This window comes from Amblyomma maculatum, chromosome 3 (assembly GCF_055883805.1).
Source record: "Amblyomma maculatum isolate TAMU_Amacu chromosome 3, ASM5588380v1, whole genome shotgun sequence".
Classification (NCBI taxonomy): domain Eukaryota; kingdom Metazoa; phylum Arthropoda; class Arachnida; order Ixodida; family Ixodidae; genus Amblyomma; species Amblyomma maculatum.
Genome location: NC_139346.1, coordinates 80,195,094 through 80,211,839, shown reverse-complemented (window position 1 = coordinate 80,211,839; position 16,746 = coordinate 80,195,094). Strand labels below are relative to the sequence as shown.

The 16,746-nt window shown below is 47.9% G+C and overlaps 1 protein-coding gene across 1 annotated transcript in view; it reads left to right on the top strand.

Moving 5' to 3' along the window:
• LOC146195062 (scoloptoxin SSD14-like) overlaps window positions 1–16,746 on the top strand; it is a 100,991-nt gene that overhangs the window by 32,373 nt on the left and 51,872 nt on the right. The window contains exons 5-8 of the mRNA XM_084596710.1: window positions 487–682; window positions 4,754–4,917; window positions 9,811–10,015; window positions 10,737–10,815. Of these exons, the coding sequence (XP_084452836.1) occupies window positions 487–682; window positions 4,754–4,917; window positions 9,811–10,015; window positions 10,737–10,815 (644 nt within the window). The remainder of the gene's footprint in view (window positions 1–486; window positions 683–4,753; window positions 4,918–9,810; window positions 10,016–10,736; window positions 10,816–16,746) is intronic.

Sequence of the window (16,746 nt, the reverse complement as noted above, 5' to 3'; positions counted from 1 at the left end):
ATCTATGCCCGTGATTTTGCACTGACAATGCAAGCGGCAACCCAACTCCGATTTTTTTGGGGGGACGGGACTTATAACACTAATAAGGTCCTTGTGACGTCCTTTCTATGGATTGAAATATCAAATGCAGTGTCGTGGGTTAGGAAGAACAGTTCGTTAAAAAAGAAAGATTAATGGGTGACAGATTTAGGGATTGTGAGTATAATTCGTAAAATTCGAACTACCTAGGCCATTAAAAGCGATCGCTATACTTTCAGGACCAAAAATACCTTGTAAAGTTGTTTTAGAATGAAAGCCTACTAAATGCTCTGTCGTGATCGTTGCGCCGTTAAACGTAAATGGTTTATTTATACGTTTTATTTTACCATTGCGAAGTCTGGGCAAATGGCAGATCACGTCACGACCAGCCACAGATGTATTCCACAAATATTTCTCCTCTCCGCGATTTGCACACTCTCTCTCTGATCTGTATTTGCTGATTTACAGGTGGGCTCGCTGTGGCGGTACCGGGAGAACTTCGTGGGTACGAGGCCCTCGTGAAAGAACATGGCCTGAAGAAAGATTTCAAAGAACACTTTGATTATGCAATCGATGTCGCACAGAATGGTTTCGCCGTCGGATTTTTCCTTGCTCGTGCTCTTCAAGATCAGCAAAAGTACATCAAGGACAACGCCGAGATGAAGTGAGAACCTTTCATTATTTTCAGTTAATATTTGCTCACTGCCAAAAGACCGGCAATTAACGGCGTAGCCCTCCTAGAGCAGTACCCATTCATTCTTTCGGTAGTTTTGCAGCCATTCAGTGCTTGCCTTTCTCGCAACGCAGGGACCGAGAACAAGGGAGCTAAATCAGTAGACTTTAGGCTGCGTGCGCGATCGGCAAAATGATTTAAATAGCTCTTCGAAACATTTCAGACTGGCTTGTAGAATAAAGTGTGGCGGCTTTTTTGTTTGCCACGTAGCTGTATATGAAGAGAGACTTTAGTTCTGTATTTCAGCATTCTATAAAGTGAAAACTGCAGAGAAGCTAGGCTCATGCCATCGCTCCATTGAACCAGAGGGTGTGCCATCATTTTGTGAAGTATGCAAAGTGATGTAGGATAACACTTCGTGGCATAGTCGGCTATGCTGTCGAAATAGAACACTGTGCCCCAGGTTTTATTATTGCCTTCGAGAAGGCTGTTGGAGTGAAGATTTGAGCAAACCATCGATATTTCTTAACTAGCTCTAAATAGCAATTAAGCGTAAAGAGAGCATCCGGGAGAGGGGGTGACTCAAAAACCTTTTGGAATCAAGGAAAAACATAACCAAGAAAATAAACTGTCAAACGACTATTCACGTATGACAAAGCCGGCATGCAATGCAAATGTTAAGGTCATTTGAGATGGTCGTACGCCGTCTGGGTTCACTTCCTTGCGCAGTCATTGCCTGACTTCATTTCGATTGTGTTTAAAGTTTTCGCACATGAAATAATCTGTTTAGTTTTGGTCCTGCAGCGTGCAGAAGAAGTAGGATAATAACAATTGGAATCCGTGAGGAGAAGGTCGCATTTATACAGTGTTTTTTTAGGCAAAGTGGGGTTTAATGAAACCGTTTCAGGTAGAAGGGTCCTTTTTTACTGGCATAAGGTCGTCAAGGAGCTGCGCTGAAGTAAAATTGATCCATATATTTGATACACTATAATTGAATCATATTCGAACCATCTGTAGAGCTTTCCGGATTTGGCGACGGGTAGCCTGGCAACGAATTTCAGGCAATTTCCCGTTTAGAGTAGGGCGGCCGCGTTGTTGCTGCCATAGATTGTAAATACTGTTGTCGTGCGAAGGGTTGAAAAAAGGCTCGATGCTACGAAGTATGTGCTCCGGCTCCATTCGCAACAACACTATCGGAGGGCTTCAAAACAGGAATACGTCTTCTGCGATTGAGCAGGCTTGCCTTGATAAGCACTGAATAATTGTCTGGAGATTTTTTAACTCTGTACACAAATCGAGAAAATTGAAGAGAATATTTAGTAGTAATTTAGCACGCTTCGTCTAAGTACAAATTTGTAGTACTAGCACTTGGTTTTCCCTTTGGTGTCGGGTTACACATATTCATCAGCATACGCTTGATACCTACCACACTGTGAAGCAGCATCTGACATAGGTATAGAAAGTCTTAGGTTAACCAAGCCATATGAGGGCACTGCGTAAACTAACAATAGCACGTGTCTGGCGCTGCATCCAAGGCACCGGGCCTTTGTGGGTTTTTCTCTCAAACGAGCTGCCTAAGTTGGCACCTCTTGGAAATTCAGCAATAACAGGTGGTCTTAGGACCACCTACAAAGAGCTGCGTTTCTCACACGAGCGTAGTTGCTGCACGGGTCTAGAGGCTTGAGCCTTCTATGCCTCACAGCAGCTAAAGAGGCTGCTGGGATGCGCTAGTTTACGCGAGCTCGATGATGGTTACAAATTTTGAGCACCCGTACGGCAACGCCGAAGAATGGACGCGTTTGAATTGTGGTGCTGGCGGAGACTCTTGAGAGTTCCTTGGACGGCAAGACGATCAAATCAGTCGATATTGTCGACCATAAACCCTGACTGCTCATTCGAGGGTCAAATTCTAAAGTTAAAGCTCAGCTACTTTGGCCATCTGATGAGAAGAAAAGAGTCGCTGGAGAATGATTTGATGTTGGGAAAGGTTGAGGGTCACCGGCGAAACGGTAGGCAGCGAACGCGATAGTTAGATGGCATCCTCGAGGCGCTGCAGATGAAGTTATGTAATGTTAGGAAGATAGTGAGAGACCGGAAAGCGTGGCGTGACATGGCCTATAGGGTCACGAAGAGTCGGACATGACTGAACTGAAGTGAAGACAACGCAGAACGTGTTGCGATCTTAGGTTGGAGAATTCTGCGGCGAATTCGCACCAATGGGGCCAGCCTTACTTTATTGGCAACCTGCAGTGGCCAGGTGGTGTTAGTGGAGCGCAACGTTCAGCGCCGCCAACGGCGGTGCCGGGTAATCTCAGGCGCCCGACGTGGTCGGGTTGCATTCGCGTTGTAGGGTGGGAAGCATGTCGACTCTCACTTTCTGCGGTTTTAAGGCAATCGAATGTCTTTAGAGCTACTTCCAAACACCAATGCTGGCGAAATGACACCGCCTGTTAGAGAATGGTCATGTTTAGAATGGGAACGATGTCAACGTGCGAAGTGCGCGCACGGCGTTGAATTTCGCGTGATTAAGCGGATGTATTTTTAACGATATATATTGCCTCAGATCAATCGGATATGTGATGAAGAATTAAGAAATGAATAAATAAATGAAGACTGTTGGCTGGTGTAAACAGAGCGTTTCGTTTACCTATTACGCTCACACCTCATACCTAAACATTGAATGTGAAGGAAGAGCATGAGAATAGATTGATTGTCTATTTCTTCTTTTTTTTTGTTCTTGCTGTTTGGTTACATCAGCATAATAATTTCCTCGCGGTGCACCTTTTCTTCGTGGTGCACCTTTCGAGAGTGCCGAGGAGGTTACAGGAAGGCAGGTGCGGTTGCCGCTGCGGATGCCGTGGCGATTGCAGCACTTTGTTGTTGTAGCGTGCATCATCAACGAAAACCGGCATGCATTTTGTACCTCCGTACCTCAAGTGTGAACGGGGAATGCCGGCGGGCTATGTTGGGACTCAACAACACAGCGTCCATAAGTGAGGTCGTTAGAGGTAGGAGTTTTAACTGTTGCCACTAATGATGGAACGAACTATCAATGGGAGAAGAAACTTGAGCAGCTTGAGCAGTCGCTGAAAGAAATTTCTGAAATGGAACGATAGAACGAAGTTCCATGCCCGCGTGGAGTTTCATGTGGCTTGCGGAGGCCCGTGATAACGAGTACATATTACGGGCCTCCGCACACCGCCAGTTCGACTTTGTCAGCACCTTATGAACTAATTTACAGAAAAACATGCTTATCCAAATCTGTAATTGGACGTTTTTCACGTATTTTGGCTTTAAGGCTCCGAATAGACACCGCATTAGAATTCCGGTCCATAGAGCCCATGATTATATTTTTATTTCGCCTCCGCGGTGAAATGCGACTGGCATTAGAAGCTGGGGCTCTGCGACTTTGCTGCTTTCCTGTACGTTATGTCCTCTAAAAGGTCAATGCCACTCGATCCTGCACAGCATATACCTGTACACACCAAATTTCACAGCGCATAGCACGTACTGAGGAGAGTGTCCCAACAATCTTGCGACGCTCCGAGACAAGTTTTGTACAGTTTCCTGCGCTGAACGAGCAGTCGTCGTATTTTAGCCCCTTGGCGACTGTACGCCATTGATTCCGTAACAAAACGAATTTGAGGTATATTACTCTCTCACACACACTATTGTCTTCTCTCATCACTTTTCCCAGGTTCTCCCCGCTAAGCAGTGCTCTTGGGTTACCTTCGCGATTGTGGCACTCTTACGCGCCGCCCCTGGGCTTATTTTTAATTTTGTTCGCACTCGTAGTAGTCGCAGCATCGCTCGAGACCGCTGAAGCCACTAAATGAGTAAATAAAAAATAGGATAAAACGTGAACGTAAAAAAAAACACAGTGGTCGCAACATACACGGCGCCTACTTCTGCGCCGCCTCATTGTTAGCCTCCGTCAGTCACTAGGTGGCGCCACATGTCCCAGCAAACTGTGTTGCAGGGTGCCTATACCAAAGCATTTGATCTGCCTGTTGTGCTGACACTATTTCATGTTGTCTTAATTTCCAATTGCTTGCTGTGCAGGAAGATTTATTTCAAGGCCGACAGCGATGTACCCCTCCTTCAAGGGGAACTGTTGGTTAACACGGACCTCGCAGATACCTTGAAAAGTCTGAAGGAAAACGGCGTTGATTACTTTTACAAAGGCGAGCTGGCAGACAAGATAGTGAAAGCCGTCAATAACACAAGTAAGACAGCAGCCTGCTCATGTTTTCTCGTTATATGTTCGAAAGTTTTGTAAACAGTGAGTAATTTGTTTTCGTCACCGAGAGTCTTTTTCAACGCGTGCATGGATGAATCTGCTTCAAGTTAGAGTTGGGATAAATAAACACTACTAGAAAATGCCTATGTTTAAAAATGTTCATTTTTTTTACGTGTAATACTAATTTCTGTATGTGTCTATGTTAAGTAATGTAGACCAGATAAACATATTGCAGTGCGTCTGCAACAGCACGCTACTAAGCACTCAATTAAGAATATAATTTCCTATCGGCTCAAACGTAGAATTCTCTACGTTGTCGGAACACAACGCCTTTGACGGATCTCCTTAAGATGGGTACCGGGGGAATTGCATTGAAACAGTAATGCAGGATTTCTGACTAGTCACTGATTTCTTAGCTGCGCTGCTAGGTTATTACCGCGATAACGTTAATCTGGCATCGGCGCCGAAATCCGGGATTGGCGGCCATGTTGCGAGCGAAAAATCACGAGCATGGTGCTGGCAGGCAGAAGCTAGCAGCTATCATGGCCGAGCTCTAACTGGGCGTGAGATTGCCTTATATTATGTTTAGCAGTAGCTGCTGACTCGGGCCTCTTTACGTTTGGGAGGGTGATATCAAATCAGCCTGCCAGGACCCTTGTTCCTTGTTACACGTAGGCCACGCCGGCACGTTCACACGGCTTGGCTAAAGCAGGGCTTTATATGTGGTCTGGTAGTCTATTCAATTGCAATATTCGGGTTCCCGGCGCCACAAGAGGGAGCTACAGGGCCCCGCCTATACTGGAAGTCGAAACGTACGGAGGGCCTGCGAAGGCACTGGAGCAGGAGTCAGGCGGCGGTGCGAGACTGTGCAGTGCGGTCTCCATGTAAGCAGACATAAGGAGGTCTGTACTGACAGTCTTTGCCCGGTCGTTCTGTAGGAGGGCAGCGGTTTTCGAATTGCGGTGAGTATGTGGGAAGGTACGTTGTTGACCGGTGTTAATGGAGCCCGGAAAGCCTCGCGGCGCACAAAAACGCAGGTCAAAGCGGCCAGGTTACGGTGCACAAAATGTTATGGTGGCGGGACGGACGCGGTGGAGTAGGCCGGGGATGTTTAAAGCAGTCCAACAGGCGTTGAAGGAATTCATGGGGCTTGCTTGGGAGCTGCTGTGATGCAAAGAAGTCTCCTGGAAGACGCAGAACACTACCATACACCAGCTCCGCAGTTTAGCAATGTAAGTATTCCCGGATGATTGCCGGTAGACCAAGGATCACAAGGGGTAAAGAGTCGACTCAGGTGGCTCAATTGAGGCGAGCAGCTAGGGTCGCCTTCAATTGGCTGTGAAGTAGTTCCACCTAGCTTTGGCACACAGGTGATACGCAGTGGTATGGCAATGCTTGGCGGCAAGAATATTATTAAGGGAAGACAACAAGGACTCCAACTGGCGGCCACGGTTGGCTGTCAGGGTGCCAGGACAACCATATTGAGATAACCATGTAGAGAGAAAGGCGCGGTAAACAACCTCCGCTAGGATGACATTAATGCGGATTGCTTCCAGGCAGCGAGTGGCGGGGTCGGCTATGGCCAGTATATAATGGTAGAGGGCTCAAGATGTCGAGATTTACATGGTCGAAACGATAGCCAGGTGGTAGGATGGCCTGGGAAGCTGTATTTGGTATGACGGCAGACCTTGGTCGTATGACAGGGCAGACACAGACACGTTCAAGTGCGTAAATCAGCGTTGATTCCTGACCAAACATAGCGGGGTGTGTGAAGTCGCTAAGTAGCCCGAATGCCTGGGTCGCATGTGTCATGTAGAGAATAGAAAATGGGGCCACGAGTGAATCCGTAATTAAAGGGGGGGGGGGGGTCTGTTGGCACATTATACCATAAGGGCTCAGGAGAGCAGGAATGGGGCACAAGCCGTAGTCCGGGGGAACGGGGGTTCACTCGAAAAGCGGCGAGCTGACGGTCATTCTGCTGGGCGGAAGAGAATGCGGCCCAGTCGCCGCTGGAGAGATGGAGTTGGAGGTATCGCTCTCACCGAGAAGCTTGCGCATCCAGTGAAAATGCTGGGAAGGGCGGCAATCGCCAAGGTCTTCCTCGGTAAGGAGCTGCTGAAGACGGGAGTGCTCCGGCGGCATGTCTCGCCAGCACTGTCGTTTTCACGTGCTGATATGATGTATCACTCTTGGGGGCAGAGAGGACGTCGCAGAACTCGCTGGCAACGTCGAGAGCAACGCTCTAGGCGCATAGTAGTATCGTGTCGTCTCCGAGCTGATGCGGGCAAGGCAAAATTGCGCCTCGATCTGGTGGAACCAAACGTTCAGGTTCTGGGGCCAGGAAGGTGGGAGACGAACCTGCAGTGAGGAGACGTCCTGCGAACGCGAGTCCTGTTCCGTGGAGGCTGAGGGATCACTCATTTCTCGTTCAAGGTCACCAGGTGAAGGCCTAGTGCCTCAGGAGCGAAGGAACAAGACTGGCACCAGAACAAGACTGCCTGCAGAGGCTTCTCGAGCCGCTATCAGACGGCGTCTTTATTTTCTTCGCCGGGTGGCGCGCGATATTCGGGCACTACGAACCAATAAAAACAGAGCAACGCCCCCACGATTTTTGTTAGCACGTACATTTTCACTTGGTTACCAAGAAGGGCGAGCTTACAGAAACCAACGTATAACAGAAAACAATATATATCTGTGCTGGTCATTAGGAGAGAAGTGTGCAAAGTAGACAAGATTGCTTAACTCGCGATTAGCTCCATCAAAATCTGCATCAAACGACAACCAGCACTGCAGGAGGAAAGCAACCCCGGCGCGATGGTTCGCAGGTTGGAACGGACTTTATCCAGGCGGCGGCGGGAACATTTCAATGGACATGAGACACAAGGTGTCCGCGTGTTGTACGATATCAGTTTACACCTAGCCGTTGAGGTGCAGTGGCTAGGGAGCTCAACTACTCTTCCCAAGGATACGAGATCGATTCCCAGCCGCGGTGGCCGCTTTTCGATGAAGGCGTCAAGCAAGGCACCCGTGTGCAGTGCGATGTTGATGTATGTTATAAAAATGCGAAGTTGGTCGAAATTGCTGACGCCCTCCACTACGGCGTATATCATAGCCTGAATCGCTTTGGGAAGGTAAGCCCAGGCGCCGAATCAAATCATATCATTGTACATTAAAAATCCCAGGTGATCGGTATTCACCGGAGCATTCAACTACGGCGAGCATTGAAGCCAGACCTGCTTTTGGATTTAAACGCCCTAAATAAAGCTGAAAGTCACGGGCGCATTTCTCGTATGGGGTAGATCTCAGCTCACATGGTTTGAAGCCGATTCGTCGCATGAGTGTTGTGTGCGTGTTGCCGGGGTTGCTCCTAAAAGTGCACATGTGATGGGCGCTTTGGCAGGAGCATCCAAGTTTTGGCTTAATTATTTGAGATGTTCTATTAAGGTGAAGTGAACACTTCAGGGCTTTTGGATACCAATTCAGACACGCTAAACCCCCGGGCCACAGAGGCACGTTCTACGCCTTGGTTAAGCACGGCGTTATAGTTATGTGGGGTGGTATATAACACAGTGTTGTAGTTTATGACTGTACAGCAATGACTATGTGTCAAGTGGAGGCGAAAATTAAGGGATTACTGATCAAACGACTAGCAAAGTGCACTGACGCAAAGATGATCCCGAAGGACGTCATGAACGGGAGGCATTATGGATGTTGCGTCATATCTTTAAATGCGTTTCTGAGTGGCCCAGGGCACTCATACACAACGTTGAGTCTTTGTTAAGCACTGCTTTATATTTATGTGGGTGGTTTTTTATGTAGTACTGTAGTTTATGACAGAATTATAATGATTAACGGCGACTTTTATCACAGCGCGATAGAGATGAAGGTATCGTTACATGGAAATGCATCGCCATTTTCGTCGGTGTAAGCCAAAAAGCGCTGGAATTGCTCTGGGAGGTAGCAACTCTAGCTTTGATGACCAAGCGCTGATTCTTCGCTGGTTTGTGCGACCTAACGAGACCACATAATATTAGAGTACTGGGAGGAGCTGGCAACTGTGGTTGCTCATTCTAGGTGCGAAGGTGGTTTAAGCATCAAACTTCAGTGCTCTTGGATGCCGACGTAGGCACGCTACTGATAGGTCGCATATGCACGTTCTTATGTATAGACTAAAGCGGAGCTTTTTACAGGTGCGGAAATAAGTAAACGGGGACCTTTAATATTAAAATCACGCCCTCTGCACTGGAGGTAAGAAAACAATATATGTTTAAGTGAAAGAGTACTGGCATCTACGACCACTTCGCACATAGGAGGACTATCAGTTTCAATTATGGAATGCTTGAAAATGTGTGATGGAAATAGCTTCTTCGTTTACTTTTGTCTAGACTGGTACATTGGGTGACCGTTGTAAGTCATTGTGCAGTAACCCTAAGGCTGAGCCCCCCGTAATGTTTTTATTCCTGTTGGTCTTTAACACAGTGTTGTAGTTTGTGACTTTACAGACGACTATGCGTGAGATGAGGGATGCACACGTTAAGGGATTAGTGTCAAAACGAATAGCAAAATACATACACGCGAACAAGGATCCGCAAAGAAGCTTTTAACCAGAGCAGATCAAGCTATGGCATCATACGTTTCCTCCCAAATTTATCCGATCGGGACTTCCTTGGCTAACGGTATGCGTCGTCTTCCAACCATCTCCGGGAACGCCGGGAACTTTTCAAAGGGGTACTCTGAAGCGTTAACGAAATTGAAATGTTCCTCATTTTAAAGCAATGCAACTAGGTGCCTGTCATCGGTTACGATGTATCTTGTTAGATGGCTAAAACTTTCAGTAAAAATACGCATTTCGAATGAGGTCCTCATTTTTTTTTTGCAGAAGGAATTTTAACAAAAGAAGACCTTGAACAATATACAGTCCGTTGGGTTGATCCTGTTGTGAGGAAGTTCCAGGATGGTCGGACAATGTACTCAGTCCCTCCGCCGGCTAGTGGCGTTGTCCTCGCCTACATGCTCGGCATCGTGGACTTACTGAGAAAAAAGGCTTCGGACGTGCTCGAAGACACTCTGCTGAATTACCACAGGTTTGCTGGCTACTTGTTTTGAGCGATATCCGTAGGCAGTGGGTTCGTGACATGAAATGTTTGGCGGAGTTACTTGGATGCATCAGGGCTTGCTTCGTGTGACAGAAAAATGTTACGTTGGCGGCATCACTCTTGTTGTAATGGGGAAATGACCGCGAAGTGAATAAATCAATTTCGTTCAGACAAATTGGTCAAACACATGTTTGTAGCATAACATTTCGCTTTCGACTGCATCCATGGCTAGGCAAGTTCAAAGTTAGTTGTCAGTGATGAATCGAACCTACGACATATTAACCTCCATTTGTTTCTGTAATTCTAAGTGTACACGTCCAATGACAAGAGAGATGGATACTGTGCCTTCCTGTCCTCAAATTCAACAAAAATATAAAAGTATCCTCCCAATGACAAGGCGGTGTTAGTCACTGTCGCGCCTATTCCTTAGCCGAAGCCTGAGCGTTCCACTCATTTTTTATCCCTGTATTTAGTTCATAAAGTGTTCATTGTGAGTAAATACAGAAATCTTAAAAATATCGATAGTACCTGCCTGTATGACAAGTTTAGTTAATTAATGTTCAATTAACTACATTTCGGTTTCTACGTGCACACGTTTTCACTGGCATAGCTTTGTTGTCGTGAATGTTTTGTTGCTAATGTGCAGTGTGCTTTCGTCACGAGAAAAAGTCGTCACTTGCGCAATAGCACGTTGCTTGGTTTTCTGCAGGTTTATTGAGGCTCTGAAGTTGGCTTACGCCAAAAGAGCGCTCCTTGGAGACACAGATTTCGAAGCCACCGTTGCCAAGGTACGCTATCAGGATCACTTTGGCGCCTTGCGCGTGTGCAGGTACATCAGAGGTGCAAAGCTCTAGCTAGTTACGGTTCCAACTAATTCACCGCACCTCGTTAGTTGAAGAGAACTATTTTTAAAAAGGACTGACTCTATTCGCACCGATGCGGTGAGATAGATGCAGCGCATTCCTTTATCGCTTGCGGTGGTTGGAATAGCACTCGCTGGCAGTTTTTCTTCTCCTTGATCTTGTAAGCAGTACTAGGATAAAACGCTTCTTTAGGGTTTCCTCCAGCCGCTGTCAACGTACTTGGTGGTAGCGTCTCAAATAAGGAGAAAGCGTCTATGCAGGTTTCCAACCCCTGCAGGTTACAGAGCCACCATCATTTTGAAGACACAGGGTTGCGCACCAGATTCACTGGTGCAGTTCCCGGCTTTGCTTTCTGAAATAATGTCACTAGGACGACTAAGTGCATTATAGCATTTATACATGGCATGCTTTGCACACTTCGCATTATTCGCAGTGTCCACACGAGAAAGCTTTCACTAAACTTACGAAGGATTATCGTGTGCACGCAAATCCTAATCAAAACACTGGGGAAAGAAATATTTTGTGCGAGAACTATGAGACAGCTTTGCAGAGTTGCAATTTTCCAACCCTTGCAGGTTACAGTGCAACTATTTTAAAGACACATGGATTCCGCGTGCAGTTTTAGTGTTGAAGTTCTTGGTTTTGCTTTCCTAAATGATGTCAGGAGATCGCCTATGCGCATTTATAACATTTCTACTTGGCAAACTGTGATTACTCGCAGTATGCAAACGAGGAGGCATGCGCGGAACTTACGAAATATTACCATGCGCATGCAATCCTAGTTTAAGCAGTTGGGAACAATGGTTTGTGCGAGCAGGACGGTATATCTCTACAGGGTTCCCACTCGCCCTTGAGGGTTCCTGGACACCCATTTGAAGACATATATACACTGGTTTAAATCAAACTACTTTTAAGAAAGTCAAACGATTATGCCTCAGCGGAGTAGGGGTTGCCTGCCAGAGTCGCGACCCAAATCTCGGAGGATAGATTCTATCACTTGACCTTCCATTTTATCTCTTAAGTATCTGTAATGTGAATAGTGCATTGACTACAGGCAAGCCCTCTCGCCCAATCAAGGATGTTCAGTTGCCCTGAAGCCGGGTTTTCTGAGGAACAGGACCTCCAACGCTGTCACGTATGAACTTGCTGTAAATCTCGACTTGGTAATCGCCTCCAGTGCATAGCATAAATCTTTGTTTACCTTTAGAGAACACCTACATTTCAGGTGGTTCATGTTAATTCATTTTCCCATTGATGCAAAATCATTTAACACGGCAGGATTAAAGGCAACCTTATGCAGAAAAAAAAAGCCAACGTCGGCTTCCCGCCGCGGTGGTGGACTGGTTAGGGTGCTCGACCTCTGTGGCCAAGGATGCGGGATCGCATCGTGACCGTGGCTGCCTCTCTTCGATGGAAGCGAAAAGCAAGGCTTCCGTGTGCTGTGCGATGTCAGTTCACGTTAATGAAACCCTGGTTGTCAAAATTTCCGGAGCCCTCCACTATGACGCCGCTCATAGCCTTCGCTTTCGAACGATAAACGCCACAAACCAAAGCAAAAGTCAGCGGCGGCTTGGCTTGCATTGTGAGCAGAAAGCCGCTGCATGCTCCTGGATGGTTGTGTTTAGCAGGTGACATGGCCTGATATGGACTGGCCAGTGTGGTCATGTTACGTAAGTCACGGGATCACATGGCATCACGGAGATGGCAGTACCTGCCAAATCTGGTAGCTCTTGTGGGATGGGAGTGTGAAACGATGATCGGGCCTTCCTCGATCCTTGAATTCCGAAAAAGGCATAGCACTCTTTTACAACACAGGCAAGTTCTTAGGCGCTGGGTATTGCAAGGCTTGAATGTCAGTGTCGGGGGGCCCATTGCATGATATACCTCACAGATGTATTCAATGGGTATGTGTGACATAAAAACATGCTTAAGACACTTAAGAACCCTAAGCGCAACAAGAGGGGAAAGCCTATCCCAGGTAGCACAAAGTGGGCTATGAAGGGTGGGCCCCGGTGGGCCCGATGTAGGCAATGCAGGACAGCCCCGGTGGGCTCAATGTGGGTGCTGCAAGAGGGGCCGACGTAGGCCCGAAGCGGGCTGTCGACAAAGCCCCAATTGGCCCCACTAGGGGCCGATGCAGGCAGCCCTTGCGGGGCTGCCCACATTTTTCCGACATTGTTAAAAGGGCACATCCCGCCAACTCCCCGCGATGGTCCTACTTTGGACCGATTTGGGTAGTCGCTTTGGAGGAACATTTTTTTTTATTATTTCAGTTAGCCCCTCAGAAAATGACATAGGACCAATGCGGGTTCTATAGCGGTAGCCACACTTGGGCTTTCCCACATTATTCTCATAGGGGTCCGACGTAGGAAATTGATGGAAAGCCCTAGTCCAAGTTTTCCCAATAAATATTTAGGCACATAATTAGGTAATTACTTTATACATGTCTGCACTTTCTAAACAGCCGCAATATTAAATTTTACAATAATTCATAACATTCATCTAGCCGAAATGACTTCATGTACATCTTGTTCAGGCTATGAGATGTGTGTTCTGAACAGTAATATTGTACTGCGAGTTGCAGGCGGTCCAAAGCAACCACATAAGAGGCAACAGTTAGCAATCAGTTTGTTTTAGTATATCTAGCGCAATTTGCCCGAGCGCGAGAACTAAAGCCATGTAAATTTCTAATCGACTAAACATGGCCACAACTGTTATACAAATCATCTATAACGGTAATTTAGGGCAACATCTAATGCAAATAAAAGTTAGAAACAATGATTACGCAATTGCACGCACGCCTTCTAGCCCCATTACGGCCGATGTGGGACCTACAGCGGTTTTGTGTGGGCAGCCCCAATTGGGCTCGGTGTTGGTTTTGAACCTAAAGCCCACTTGCTGTTGCACGTGCCTTCAAATTCCCCACAAGGGACCAATTTTGGTATCATGCGGGCCCTCCCGCCTTCCAGCCCCATTACGGCCCATGTGGGATATAAAGCAGTTTTATGTGGGCAGCCCCAATTGGGCTGGACGTTGTTTTTGAACCTAGAGCCCACCTGCTGTTGCACGGGCCTTCAAAGCCCCCACAAAGGACCGATTTTGGTACCATGCGGGCACGCCCGCCTTCCAGCCCCATTACAGCCTATGTGGGACCTAAAGCGGTTTAGCTAAGGCTGCCTCATTTGGGCTTCACGAGGGCTTGCCCAAATTGAGCCCTTATTCATATTTCACCTGCCCTCAAGTAACCTACAAGGGGCCGATTTGGGCAGCATGTGGGTATGTCCGTTTTCTTGCCCCACTACGGCCGATGTTGGTTCCACAAAGATTTAATGGGGGCGGCCTCACTTCGGATCTATGAGGGCTCTCCCATAAAAAGCCCACATTTAGGTTGGATTGCCCTCAAATATCCGGCAAGGGACCCTTGTGGTCTGGATGCAGGAATGTGCTCTGCATTAGCCCAAGAAACGCCGCTATGGGACCCATGCAGGAGGAGCAGGGGTAAGCCCAAATGGGGCTTGCCCACATTTGCCCCATCGGGGACCGATGCATGTTTTATGATGGTTGCCCCAGCCCCACTTGCCTACATCGGACCTACTGGGGCCCTACATTCTGTGCTACCTGGGATGGGTCCGCTTTTACTGTAGTTTTTACTTGATAGAACCCTGCCGATCACGCAGTGCAGGAGAGAAAATGATAATTTATTATGAATAACATATTGTAACGAGTACAAGGCAGCGATCACTGATCGGAACAGTTCCACGCGCTACACTCAGTTTCGTCCTCTTTGTCCTCTGTTCTTTTTCCTCTTTTCAGAGAGGCACGCGGCATTACCCCCCTCTTCGAAAGCGGCCACTCGACGCTAGGAATATCCTCAGATTATGCACACAGGAGAAGCAGGGAACACAAAGCTGCACACGCGCAAAAGATCACTGCCTCTCATAATACGGTTTCATCCGCACTACATGAACAGTTTCAGCACTTGAGCGCCGCCGTGTTGAAGGTCGCTGGCTCCGAGCAACAACTTCGTAAGTCACGTTACTAAGACGCCGAATGACCTCGTATGGCCCAAAGTAACGGCGAAGTAGTTTCTCGGAGAGTCCTCGACGGCGCACTGGTGTCCACACCCATACAAGATCGCCAGGTTGGTAGTGAACGTCTCGGTGTCGGAGGTTGTACCGACTAGCATCGCGATGTTGTTGTTGTTGAATACGGCATCGTGCGAGCTGGCGCGCTTCTTCGGCCCGCTGTAGAAATATTTCGACGTCTGCATAGGCGTTGGTGACATCGTCGCCATGACTTATGGGCAGCATAGCGTCCAACATTGTGGTGACGGGACGACCGTAGACTAGCTGGAATGGTGCAAGACGCGTCGTCTCCTGTTCAGCCGTATTGTATGCAAAAGTTGCATGCGGAAGGACTTCAACCCACGTGCGATGCTCAACGTCGACGTACATGGAAATCATGTCTGCAAGCGTTCTATTGAGGCGTTCAGTCAGTCCGTTTGTTTGCGGATGGTAAGCAGTAGTCCTACGATGACTTGTGCGGGTAAGACTGAAGAGAGCCTGCCTTAGTTCAGCCTTAAAGGCTGTACCGCGGTCAGTGATAATAACCGATGGGGCACCGTGGCGCAGTACGATGGTCTTAAGAAAAAACTGGGCTACTTCTGCAGCAGTTGCACGGGAAAGTGCCTGTGTCTCGGCGTATCGCGTTAAGTAGTCCGTCGCCACTACTATCCATCTGTGCCCTGATGCGGACGTTGGGAAAGGGCCCAGAAGATCCATACCCACTTGCTGGAAAGGGGCTGTTGGCGGAGTTATCGGCTGAAGGAGCCCTGCAGGCTTCAGCGGAGGTGTCTTTCGCCGCTGGCAATCTCGGCATGTTCTCACGTAGTGCTGGACTGAAGGCAGCAACTTAGGCCAATAGTATTTTTGTCGAATGCGTGCTAATGTTCGCGTGACTCCTAAATGTCCAGCCGAAGGCTCATCGTGGCATGCGTGCAAGATTTCTGGCCTGAGGTCGGACGGCACAACGAGAAAAAAGGTTTCCTTGTTGTGCTGAAAGTTTCTCTTATATAGGACGCCATTGCGAATGCTGTAGGAGGATAAACCCCGTGCAAAGCGCCGTGGGACAGCTACATCAAGGCCTTCGAGATGCTCAATAAGCGGGCGTAAACCGGGGTCAGCCCGTTGACGCTGGGCCATGTCGGTGGTCGTGACGACAGCAAGAAACGGGAAGTCATCGTCTTCTCTGTCGCGAGTGGCAGCATCAACTGGTGCACGAGACAAGCAATCGGCGTCGCTGTGCTTACGGCCGCTCTTGTATACAACCGTAATGTCGTATTCTTGGAGATGGAGACTTCACCTTGCAAGCCGTCCAGAGGGGTCTTTGAGGTTGGCTAGCCAGCATAACGAATGGTGGTCGCTCACAGCCCTAAAAGGTCGGCCGTAAATATAGGGTCGGAACTTAGTTATGGCCCAAACTACCGCGAGACATTCCTTTTCCGTGGTTGAGTGGTTTGTCTCTGCTTTTGAAAGAGAGCGACTTGCGTAAGCGATAACTTTTTCAGTGCCATTTTGCCACTGAATCAGAACGGCACCGAGTCCAAAATTACTGGCATCGGTATGGATATCCGTAGCGGCGTTTTTGTCAAAATGGGCAAGTATCGGGGCGGCCTACAGTCGCCGGCGCAACTCGTTGAAAGCATCCTCTTGATCATCTTGCCACGCAAAAGGAACATTGTCTCGGGTAAGACGCGTAAGAGGCTCGGCAATCACTGAAAAATTCTCTACGAAACGCCTGTAATAGGCACAAAGCCCCAAAAACCTTCTAACGGACTTTTTGTCGGTTGGGCGCGGA